Raw genomic sequence first — 11,246 nt, 5'->3', positions numbered from 1 at the left:
AAGCCAACAGAAAGAATTTATGTAATGAAAACTTAAGTTTCCATCCATTAAGCATTTCGTGCTCATCAAAATCAAATTATCATATCTTCTTTTTCAAAAAATATACTCATCAACTCACAACCCAAAATATATATTATACCAGCCAAAGCTTCTTGTGGCTGCGCCTCACTTCCTCCCCAGCTTTTTCTTTGAAGCCGGTCGAAGCTTGTTTTTACTCCCACGGTTATGCCTAGCTTTTTCTCTTTTTTCCCTTTGTTCTTATACTGTGAAAATCTTCCCAAAAACCATTCTCTTATCATTATTCGCCTCACCTCCTCAAATGAAAAATTGCTCATTTATTTCTTTTAAAAATTTTAAAATTTTAAATTAATAAAAATAAAATTATATTTTATCTCTCTAAAAATAATAAAATTCTAATTTAATCTTTTAAAAATTATAAAAATTTAAACTATTAAAATTTGTAATTTAATTTCTACCCACTGTCAAAACCAATTTAAATCACCATCAAAATTTGTTCCCTCTCTTTCGCACAACTGCCCCCACATATATATTATTTATTATATATCGATAACCGCATATACATAGATAAAGGACTTTGTGAATTTTTATTAGTAAAATATAATATTAAAATATTAATCATCTTTAAAAAACCCAAAAAACTAGAAAATAAATAATAAATAATGATTAATAAACTAATAAAATGTCAACCACCAACTTAAGATTAAAATCATAAGACCCGAAAAAAATATGGTGACTACATTAATAGTATGATATTTTCTTCAAAGTATATAGAAATAATTTTAAAGTTAATTTTTAAAATTGAAAATTAAATTCAGAGTTTAAAAATATAGTTTTGAACATTTCAATTCTTTAATCAATAATTTTATAATAAAAAATTATGAACATTTTAATTTTTTATAAGAAAAAAATGTGAAAGATTTAATTGAATTTTCTTTTGTTACATAGATAATGATTTTTTTTATTTTTATAAATTAATTAAGAGATTATTATGTGATCTATTTATTTTTAATTTTTTTTAATTTTTAAATCCACAATAAGCAATACATATCACTAATAATTTAATTTAGTGTGAAATCATTTAACAAATTAATTACAAGCTAAAATTATGCTAGTCAAAGTGAAAAAATATTTTTAAAAAATATTAAACTATTTATATAATTTTATTATATATTATATTTTTAAAATTTATATTTTTTTATTATTTTCAATGGTGATTAGTTAACTTTTTTCACCAAAAAAAATGGTGATTAGTTAATTTCTAACATTGCCGGTTTGACATTTCATAAGTGGAGACAGAATAAAGCGCCCATAATAAATGCGCTTACTATCTATTCTTGATTCAACACACTTCCACTATCGTGTTCGAGTCGAAGTAGAGACTTTTACTTTCTCTCGAACCATAGTAATATTATTTTATTTGATCAGATCATTGAATCATTTATTTCTCTTGAGATCTCTTTAGTGTTTATTTCTACACACGTCTTTTTTAGGGGGTCTACAGCCATTATGTGGCATATGGGTTACATCCCGTACGAAACTTAATAGTATATCACTTCTACAAATAGGTTGTAATGTTGCATCTCTATCTTCTTAAGAATATAAATAAAAAGAGTTATGTATCGAATATGATAATTTCAACCATAAAAAAAAACAATTATTAGATGTGGAATGCCTCTGATTTAAAAGTTGAAAGTTTTAGTTAGTAAGTTTGAGGATCAAAATAATATAATTTGTAAATGTGAAGGGTTAAATTATTGAATTGTTTAGAATTAGGATCGAATTGATAGAATATGTAAGTATTGAAGACTAAATGTGTTCTTGTACCAGTTAGAAAAGGCTTTCCGTTATCAATTTAATGGCAAGTGACCAAAACAAAAATGAATTTAAACGTTAGTGCCTAAATTGGAAATTTTTAAAGTTAAGTAATCAAAACAAAAACATGAACATAATTGTAGAGTTATAATAATTCTTTATAAAAGTTGATATTCTTAGTTCAAAATGTAAATCTTTATCGTATCTTCAATGTTGATTTACTTATAATTTTTTTACACACAAAAGTAGGAATTAAAAATTTTAATTTTATCCAACGCAGCAATAAAATCGGTGGAGCTCAGCTGAAAGATAAAGAACACATAGGTGGGGAGCAGAGATTTTAATTGTGTGAGGGATTCATGAATGTGTAGTAAGCAGAGAAACATAGGCCCACGACTGCAAGAGAGCCAAAATGCCATCAAGCATATTTAAATGTTGGCGGGTCTTGCTTGTTTTGCATACTCTGAAAATGGGGCCTCCCCCGTATGAGCTTTCTGGCTTCTTTGTTGGTTTCCAATTTTGCCATTTTGTGCAATTTTAATGGATTCAAAACTAAAAAGAAAGAGTAGGGCATGCAAAACTTTTGTTAGCTTTTCTTTTAATATTTGGGACCGCTGCCACATGTTCCAACTTGCCGAATGACAAAAAAATCTTCCACTTGAAGAAACCCTTAACACCGGCATTCTCCATAAATTTGCTCAACAGTTAGCTTCTTCTTTTGCTCACATCATCAACTGATACGGAATCTTAGACCTCATTACTGAATTTGTTAGACCGTAAAAGATTATAAAAGATTTAGGTATAAACTCTATTATATATTTATATATTTGACAAAAATTTACTCAAAATAATATGATAATATTTTGTAAAATAAAATTATTTTCATCATTATCCAATTGAACTGATGCCTAATTGATTATGACATCAATTCAATAAGTTACTTAATGGTAATATTGAAATATGATTATTATATTAATGCCACGTTGTCAAAGCAATAATCCCAAAAACCAGAAGTTGTTATCGTATAGTGTTTCAGGTTGTTCTTATCTTCCATTTTGTTTTGGACCAAAGGTAACAAAAATAAGCTCAACCCATGTGGGAAAAAGCAAATCATATGTAAATATTCAAATTATAAAGGGTGCAATATAAACCTTGTTATAAATCTTCAAGACTAATATCATTATATGCATGAATAAGACTGGAATTTATCAACACAAATAATCTTGGTTTCACAAAAATGAAAGAAGAAAAATTTTAAAGGCAAATGCTACTTGATTTTCTATTACTTTATAGAGCTTTGATATAACATGCCAACAAGAAACTAATTATAAACTTTCCTTGAAGCAGGAAATTTGTTAAGGTGCAATGTGTTCTTCAAGGATAAAACGACATCATGTCCCTTCAAACTTTGCAACAAAACTTGAATCATGGTCTATGGCAAACACATTTGTAGTGGTATGCACTATTGATTGGGTCGTTTCCTTCCACTGGGACTTGTTCAGCTCTACATTTGTATTTGCATCCTCTACATTCATTGTAAGTGCAGGTTGGAGCTGTGGATCCAATCATCAATCTCCTTGAATTTCTTTTCATCTTTGCTTCATTGCTGCTCTGTTGCTTCAGAAATGTTTCAGTCAGAAAGTCTGGAATTTTGTAAAACAAGTGAAGCAAATGCTGGGATTTTGTAGTAAGCAATGAAAGTGAAACTCCCTTACCTGCAAGTCCCATGGAGGAGAAAAATAGACCCCTTGTTGGAAAGGAAGTATTACTTGGGTTGTTCTAGATCCTGCAAAAATTTGAACCATAAGCGTATAAAAAAAGTTCATAACAGCCAACCCAAGTATGCAACATTGTTTAGAAAGCAACATAGAAGAGAATATATCCCTGATATATAAATACAATATTCGAGTATAAGGGGGCAGACTTTTTACCTTGTATTGCATGCGCTGCAAGGAAGAAGGTGAAGAATAGCATGTGTAAGCAGCTTAGATTAAGGTTGGCCATTGTAGCCTTTGTATTGTAAAGTTAGAAGGTGAATATATACGGGATGAAGTTGTAGGGCAAATATGTATGGTAGGATAAATGAGAGAGATAAAAAGGGGAGGGGGGGGGGAGTTAAAGAGATTTGTGGTCAATTAATGACCATAAAGAGATAGACTGGCAAATCATTCAGTGACTCAGAGGTGCACACATGAGAGGTTCCCAAACATCAAGGCCGATAGATTTGCTTGTTGGTGGCTAAACCATGAGAGCAGTGGATTGACTTTTGGAGTTACAAAAATGCCCATTTTGCTTTCTTCAAGGATTGGATTGAGCTTGATATTTTGGTGGGGGCTAAAAGGGGAAACTTAAGGTGTGTTGTACTTAGAGTTGCTACTAGGTTGGGTTCGGTTTATACAAGGTATCTAGATAAATTTTTCAAATCAGAATCGGATCCAGCCTGAAAAAATAAATTTACTTTTTTACTCAAGCCCGGTCCAATTTAAGAAAAATAAACTCGAGCTTGACTTGACTTGCTCATAATTGAATTTTTTTAAATTAGTTTTATTTGGAAATATTTTTTAAAATATAATATACTAAATACACTAAAAACAATAAAATAAAAACTTTCTAATTTATATTAAAAAACTACTATAAATAAAATAAATATATTTAAAATACAAATAAATATAATCAATATTTTATTACATTAAATATAATTTTTAAAATTTTATATTTTGGGTTGAATTATTTAGCTGGGTAAATCTTTTTTAGGTTTTAGATAATAAATTTAATTATTATTGAATTAGTGATTTGATATAAATGTAAATATATATAATTATTATTTGATATATAATTAATATAATATATTCAAGTTGGTTCAGAATCCAAACAAAAAATTTTATCTAAAACTTGACCATATAAAAATTAACCTTATATTTTACTCAAACCAATTTTTCGAGTTTTTTTTTATCATACCTTTTTGTCCGTTAAAATGACTTTTAAATCTATACTAATGACACAACCAATGAACAGTTATAGACTTATAGTGAGGAAATAATTTATTTTTGCCCTTAAGATGAATGGAACAGCCCCCACAAAAAGGAAGCATCCAGAACATCGACCATATGCAATCCCTGGATGAATGTTGTAGAAAGTATTTAACTTTTGTCATTGAAAAGACTGATTGATAATGTACCACAATGTCCTATGCCACAGTAATTACTATATTGCATCTCTACAATTCCCAAGAAATGGAAAATAGAATTCTTTTAAAGATATCTTTTTACTCAAATCCCAACCAGATCAACAATGCTTCCAGGCTACTCACTTGTGTTTTTGAACGTACGAGAGGCAATAAGTCAACCGACAATATGTTCGAGGTTAGTGAAAATGGTGTGTGGGCAGGCATGTGCTTGCCCTGTGGACTGTGGCTTATCATGCTACTTCTTCCATATCAGACCCATGCTTCCTTATTCCATCATAAGAAGAATTTCCCCATTACACCAGGGTTTGTATCAAGTCCTTCATATTTAATGTGATGCCTTTGTATGAATCACCTCTATAAAAAACCAGTAGTGATAAACAGAAGAAAATAAGAACCAAAGTTGGATATGATAGCGTGGAGTATTGGGCCTTGGGGGAAATGCACGAGTCATGTTTCATGACTAACCCATCAATGAGACTCACTACATATTTCCCAAAATTATTTTTTTTGTGCTTATTTAAAATTAGGGATAATATAATTTTTGTTTTTGAATTTGATAATTAAGTTGACTTTGGTATTAAACTTGATAATTAAGTCTACTTTTATATTTAAATTTGAAAAATATCAAAGTTTGATAAAGTGACATTTTGAGGTTGTGCCACATCATCACTTGAAAATTAAAAAATTTATATAAATTTCTAGGCAATGATATGATATAATCTCAGAATGTCACATTCAATGTTTTAATAACCAAGTTGGTGGTTAAACAGGTCAAATCACCAATTCTCAATTCAATCAATTCGATCGATTCAACCGTTGGACCGATAAGAATTAAATAAATAATTAAAAATTCATAAAAATCTAAAATAAAATAAAATAAAAAATTTATTAAACTAGTTCAACATGTTCAACTTTAAATTTTTTTTCGTTTTTACCAATTTCAAATAGTTTCCAAATCAATCAATTCAACCCCTTTGTTTAGACTATGATACCGATCAATTTTCAATCTGGTCTTGTTCCAATAACACTAGTTACATCATCAAATATTGATAGAATCCAAGTTTAGGGACCAAAATGTATTTAGTTGTCAATTTTAAGGACCAAAATGGACCTAGTTGCCAAATTTAGGGGCCAAAAATTATATTCTCCCTTAAAATTATAAAGATAAAATAGTAAAACAAAGCCACTTCTTGTGTCATTTTGATCTTTTTTTAATCCATGTGACTCTCAATCTTTAAATTTTAGTCATTGTTTTCCTTTAGATGGAGAACTTGACTAAAATGTTAAAACTTTAACAACAATGGCATGATAGCTTACATGGTAATCTGCGAATATTTAATAAAAATTCGAAATAATAATACCAATAATTTTCAAAAAGGTTCATAAAAATGTTAAAAATAATTATTCACGTCGGCAACGAAGTACATATGATTTGCCACGCAAGTAGCCACATCAATTTCGTTAAAATATTAATAGTTTAGTCAATTATTTTGTAAAAAAAACACTTTGACTAAAATTTGAAAGTTGAGGGTCAAAATAATAGAAAAAAAAATTAAAGTCAAAATGAAAAAAACCTAAAAAATAATGTAATTTTAATAGAATTTAATTTTGTTATAGGTTATTGATAACTTGAAGTCGTTTGCCGGCTCTCAATCAATTGAAACAATCCATAATTCCATATTAGTTAATTTAATACATAAATTAAAATAACCTCGGTGTTTATTGTTTCAGGTATGATTTGAGTTTGAGTCGCGTTGACAGTTGGAATTTAATACATAAATTCCATATTAGTATGATTCCATATTAGTTACGTTGACAGTTGGGGTTTTGGTCCTAATATTATAATTCACCAATAAAAAAAATAAATTAAAAAAGTAATAAAAAGAAAAATGGTAAAAGTATAATAAACCTTTGATTAATGTTTGTAAAACAGTTGGAGAGTGTGAAAATCCCGCGGATACCCAACTTTAGAAGAATACCTAACCTTGCCGCCAAGCCTTACTCTCCTGTTTATGTCCCTTGGCCTCGCCATTATCATCTACACCCAAGAAAAAAAAAACTATGTCAATGCAGGCAAACAATCCCTTTCCTTTGCTTCCCATTCTCTTCCTTCTCAAAGAAAAGCACCCTTTTTCTCTCTCTATATCATCACCCTCCTCCTCTACCATGCCATTTATAAACCTTGTTTACTCACATACTTCTCTCCATTCCCTTCCTAGTTCAGCTTCTTCTTCTTTTTTCTGTAATAAAGCATGGAATCTCAAGAACCCCAGGTGAAAAACTCCCCATTGATGCCTTTGATGTACACCAACCGGGTGGCCTTGAAAACCATATTGGAAAGTGGTGATGGCGAGACGGGGCTGGTTGGTACCACAGTGGTGGTTGGAGGGTGGGTGAAATCTTCCAAGGAGGTAAAGAAGGAGCCTCTTCCGCCGCCACAATCACCACCCCCAGCGGCAGCCGATGCTTTCCCTGCTGCTTCTCATGGGACTAAAGACGTTACCTGCGTGGAAATTCTTCAATCTCGAATCCCGTTTTTCAGGACCATTATCAGGGTTTTGGGCGGCTCTGCTAGTTCCCCAGCTGTTCGACAAAAGTTGGAGTCTTTGATTCCTAAACCACCTCCTCCTTCCATATTCCTTTTAGATATAAACGATGGGTCTTGTGTTTCAAGTCTGAGGGTAACCCTCAAATCTAATTATGCTTTGTTCTGTTTCTTTGAAATGATTATTTATAGATTGCTTGATCATGAAAATTCCTAATCTCAGGTTGTGATAGATTCAGCTATAGTTCCAGTGTCTGCCGGCCAGATTCTACCAACTGGAACATGTATATTAGCCCAAGGTGTACTGGGAAATCCATCAGCACTTGGAAAACAAACCATTGAGCTTACAGTGGAGAAGATTCTTCATGTTGGGACAGTAGAGCAAGATAAGTATCCTTTGTCAAGGAAAAGATTACCCCTTGATTCTTTAAGGGATTATCCCCATATTCGTCCTAGGACAACTACGGTATTCTTTGCATACATTGCTATTTTTCTCAACATTCTGTCATAAGACAAAATACCTTAAAGATTGAACCTAGTATGCTACTCTTTAATTGCTATGATTTTTTGTTGCAGGTGGCATCCGTTGCACGAATTCGCAACACCTTAGATTTCGCATCCCACACATTCTTCCAGAACCGTGGATTTTTACATGTGCAAGTGCCAATTATGACAACTACAGACCCTGAAGGGTTCAGTGAAAAGTTTCAGGTCACAACTCTTCTAGGAGAAACAAGCAAGAAAGAGTCGCCGATCGGTGTTAGTGATGCTGATGGTGTTAGCCCGGAAACTGTTAAGGCTGCCATACAGGAGAAATCAAGTCTAGTTGAACAACTCAAGAGAAGTGACAGCAATAGAGAAGCACTTGCTGCTGCTGTTCAGGACCTGAAGAAAACAAATGAATTAGCACAACAGATTGAAACAAGAGAAAAATCCAAACCCGTAACTGCAGTGAAGCCTGACTTAGTGAACTTCAATGCTGATTTCTTTGGTCGCCAGATTTATTTAACTGTTTCGGGCCGCCTTCATCTGGAGAGCTACGCATGTGCTCTTGGACATGTTTACTCATTTGGACCCAGATTTCGAGCTGATAAAACAGTGTCCGCAAAGCATGTGGCTGAAATGTGGACGGTTGAGGCCGAAATGGCCTTTGCACAACTAGAGGTAAGCCTTTGCATCATCAAGGTTCAAGCATCTTATGTAATTTCATGGTCATGTCAGATAAATATTTCCATTCTATTATCATTCAGCTCTTCTTCAAGTCCTTAGGTAGTTCGAGTTACTCTGTATTTGCAGTATGCCTAATAACTGTTGCACATCTTCCATTGAGAAAATACGTGCAGTTTCCTTCTAAACTGGAATTATTTCCCCTCCCTTTCTGGTGACATAAATTCAGTAGTTTTGAGGATTTACATATCTCTAGCTGTTTCTTATTCAGCTTATATGTGAATGAATTTTTCATATATTAAGATCACATTGATATCTTTGATTGGACTTTCCAGGATGCCATGAAATGTGCAGAGGACTGTTTCAAATTTCTATGCAGATGGATATTGGATAACTGTTCAGAAGATATGAAGTTTGTCTCGAAAAGAATCGACAAGACTGTCGCCCATCGTCTTGAATATATGGCATCAAGTTCTTATGACAGGATTTCCTATAGAGAAGCAGTTGAAATTTTGAGCAAGGTAAACCTGGATATCATGCAACTCCTATCAAGCCAACATATCATCTTTTGGCAACTTCCATCTGACAAAACCTTTTCATTCTTGGACAACAGGTTACAGACAAGGCTTTTGAAACACAGCTTCAGTGGGGTGTCCCTTTGACAGATGAACATCTAAGGTATGTATAATGTGGCTCTCGGTATCAGCCTAGAAGTACCAATGCAAATATGATAAAGAATTGAACGTGAACCATTTTCCAATTAGTGTGATTCTTACTGTATCGATTTACTCGATGGCAGTTACTTGGCTGATGATCACTACAGGAGGCCTGTAATTATTTATGATTATCCAAAAGCAGTTAAGCCATTTTATGTACGCTTGAATGATGATGGAAAAACAGTTGCAGCATTTGAGATGGTTGTGCCCAAGGTAAGTCTAAAATTTTCTCAAATGATGAAGAACATCTTAATACAAATATCTTCTGGCACCAAAACAGTGTGGTAGTTTAGAATGGTTATAAAGCTAGATAATGTGTATGCAGATTGGAACAGTGATTATAGGCAGCCAGAATGAGGAGAGATTTGACATGCTAAATGCAAGGTATATTGTTTTATTGCACCATATATTTTCACTCCTAGTAAGCATAATTTGCAAATATATGTTGGGAAATTTTCGATTTAAATAAAACTGGCGACAGTAGTGAAACACTAACTAGTTAGCTTGATCGTCTGCCATGGTTTTCTAAATTCAGGATCAAGGAATTCGACTTGTCAAAAGATCAGTACGAATGGTACTTAGATCTTCGCCGGCATGGAACAGTCAAGCACTCTGGACTCAGCCTAGGGTTCGACCTGATGGTTCTCCTTGCCACTGGCCTAACTGATGTCAGAGATGTTATTCCCTTTACCAGAACTCATGGCAAAGCCAACAACTAAGGAGGGAGTGTTGAAGTGCATAAAAACTACAGATAAAACAGTTTCAACTTGCTTGTGTTTCAGAAAAAGAGAAGCTTGTGTAAACAGATATATATAAATGCTGCATAGGAGAAATGTATCATTCTTTGTTGATACCAAGTACACCAAGTTAATGCAACTAAAGAATTTATTAACCGAAAAGTAACGATCACATGGCTTGCAAATCTCACAGAATGCTAGTTCCCAGGTGTAATGTAATCAGTCATTATAAGAGAATGATATCAGCGGTATTATATGCCCCCTTTTAGGTTGCTGGAAAAGTTATGGAGAGATCTCCAGCAGCAATTGCCGGGTATTGAACATAATCCCTCTGAAATAAGCCCCACATGCCCTGTTCCATTGCAACCAGTGACAAACTTTGACACTACGGTCTCAAGTTTCGCACATCCACGACATCTAAATTTATCCATCACCAACTCTATCTCCTTGTGAGAACTTTCAGTATCTGCAACCTTCTCAAAGCTAATAAAGTCCATACCAAATGATAAGTTGCAACTCTTCCACCCATCTTCTTATTGCTAAACTGTAAAAAGCAATGGTCAAACCAAATCCTCGCATTGCCTTGGTTCAGACAATGTTGCCGGTTTTGCTTTGATGTGTCTTGGATACAACTCGAACACTCTTTGCTGCCTACAGCTCCTTTGCACCGAGCCAGGCCATAGACTTGGTCAGGGTCCTTGCCATAGGAAGTAGCAACATCAGTTTTCAAAAGAACTTGAGAGACTTGTTTAGCCAGCAAATGATATAATCGTATATCAGGCTACTGCGACTTATGATAGCCTCTTGATTACAAAACTGTCCCAAAGGATTTGCAGATTTTAGCCCAGAGTTCCCAGAAACGATAATAAAAGGAGAGCACTGTAGGATAAAGCCATGCTTCTTCTTTTTAAAGTTTCCATTTTAATTAGTGTCAACATTTGTTCCTATGAACTATTTTCAGAAATATTCTCCATTTGCAATTTTTAAGTATTATTAGAAAAATGTTGACACTATATATATCTCAGTTAGGAACAAATTAAATTCTATATGTAACTATGAAC

At 33.0% G+C, this 11,246-nt stretch overlaps 2 protein-coding genes across 3 annotated transcripts; one reads left to right on the top strand and one right to left on the bottom strand.

The window, feature by feature from the left end:
* Nucleotides 1–3,090: 3,090 nt before the first annotated feature.
* LOC107923616 (EPIDERMAL PATTERNING FACTOR-like protein 9) lies at nt 3,091–4,050 on the bottom strand. Of its 2 annotated transcripts, none has more exons than XM_016853803.2 (3): nt 3,765–4,050; nt 3,549–3,619; nt 3,091–3,444 (listed from the first exon to the last, which is right to left on the bottom strand). In XM_016853803.2, the coding sequence occupies exons 1-3, from the start codon at nt 3,835–3,837 to the stop codon at nt 3,259–3,261; spliced, it is 330 nt and encodes a 109-aa protein (XP_016709292.2). In that variant the 5' UTR covers nt 3,838–4,050; the 3' UTR covers nt 3,091–3,258. The 2 variants fall into 2 exon arrangements, with proteins under 2 accessions (XP_016709292.2, XP_016709291.2); XM_016853802.2 differs by having other exon boundaries at nt 3,091–3,450; nt 3,765–3,999.
* Nucleotides 4,051–6,980: 2,930 nt separating this feature from the next.
* On the top strand, nt 6,981–10,340 carry LOC107912525 (asparagine--tRNA ligase, cytoplasmic 2). Its single transcript, XM_016840735.2, has 8 exons — nt 6,981–7,701; nt 7,789–8,031; nt 8,142–8,729; nt 9,068–9,253; nt 9,346–9,410; nt 9,532–9,661; nt 9,774–9,832; nt 9,984–10,340. The coding sequence occupies exons 1-8, from the start codon at nt 7,273–7,275 to the stop codon at nt 10,165–10,167; spliced, it is 1,884 nt and encodes a 627-aa protein (XP_016696224.2). The 5' UTR covers nt 6,981–7,272; the 3' UTR covers nt 10,168–10,340.
* Nucleotides 10,341–11,246: the final 906 nt, after the last annotated feature.

The sequence above is a fragment of the Gossypium hirsutum genome, chromosome A11 (genome assembly GCF_007990345.1).
Source record: "Gossypium hirsutum isolate 1008001.06 chromosome A11, Gossypium_hirsutum_v2.1, whole genome shotgun sequence".
NCBI lineage: Eukaryota > Viridiplantae > Streptophyta > Magnoliopsida > Malvales > Malvaceae > Gossypium > Gossypium hirsutum.
The sequence above is the reverse complement of the archived record's forward strand: the minus strand, read 5'-3'. Positions and strand labels throughout refer to the sequence as shown.

Excerpts from the sequence above, each read along its gene's own strand:
- LOC107923616 (XM_016853802.2), bottom strand. The coding sequence starts at position 3,837 with ATGGCCAACCTTAATCTAAGCTGCTTACACATGCTATTCTTCACCTTC. Across the intron at positions 3,620-3,764 it reads TGCAGCGCATGCAATACAAG|GATCTAGAACAACCCAAGTA; the intron begins GTAAAAAGTCTG and ends AAATTTTTGCAG. Across the intron at positions 3,451-3,548 it reads CTCCTCCATGGGACTTGCAG|CAACAGAGCAGCAATGAAGC; the intron begins GTAAGGGAGTTT and ends ACATTTCTGAAG.
- LOC107912525 (XM_016840735.2), top strand. The coding sequence starts at position 7,273 with ATGGAATCTCAAGAACCCCAGGTGAAAAACTCCCCATTGATGCCTTTG. Across the intron at positions 8,032-8,141 it reads TTCGTCCTAGGACAACTACG|GTGGCATCCGTTGCACGAAT; the intron begins GTATTCTTTGCA and ends TTTTTGTTGCAG. Across the intron at positions 8,730-9,067 it reads TGGCCTTTGCACAACTAGAG|GATGCCATGAAATGTGCAGA; the intron begins GTAAGCCTTTGC and ends TGGACTTTCCAG.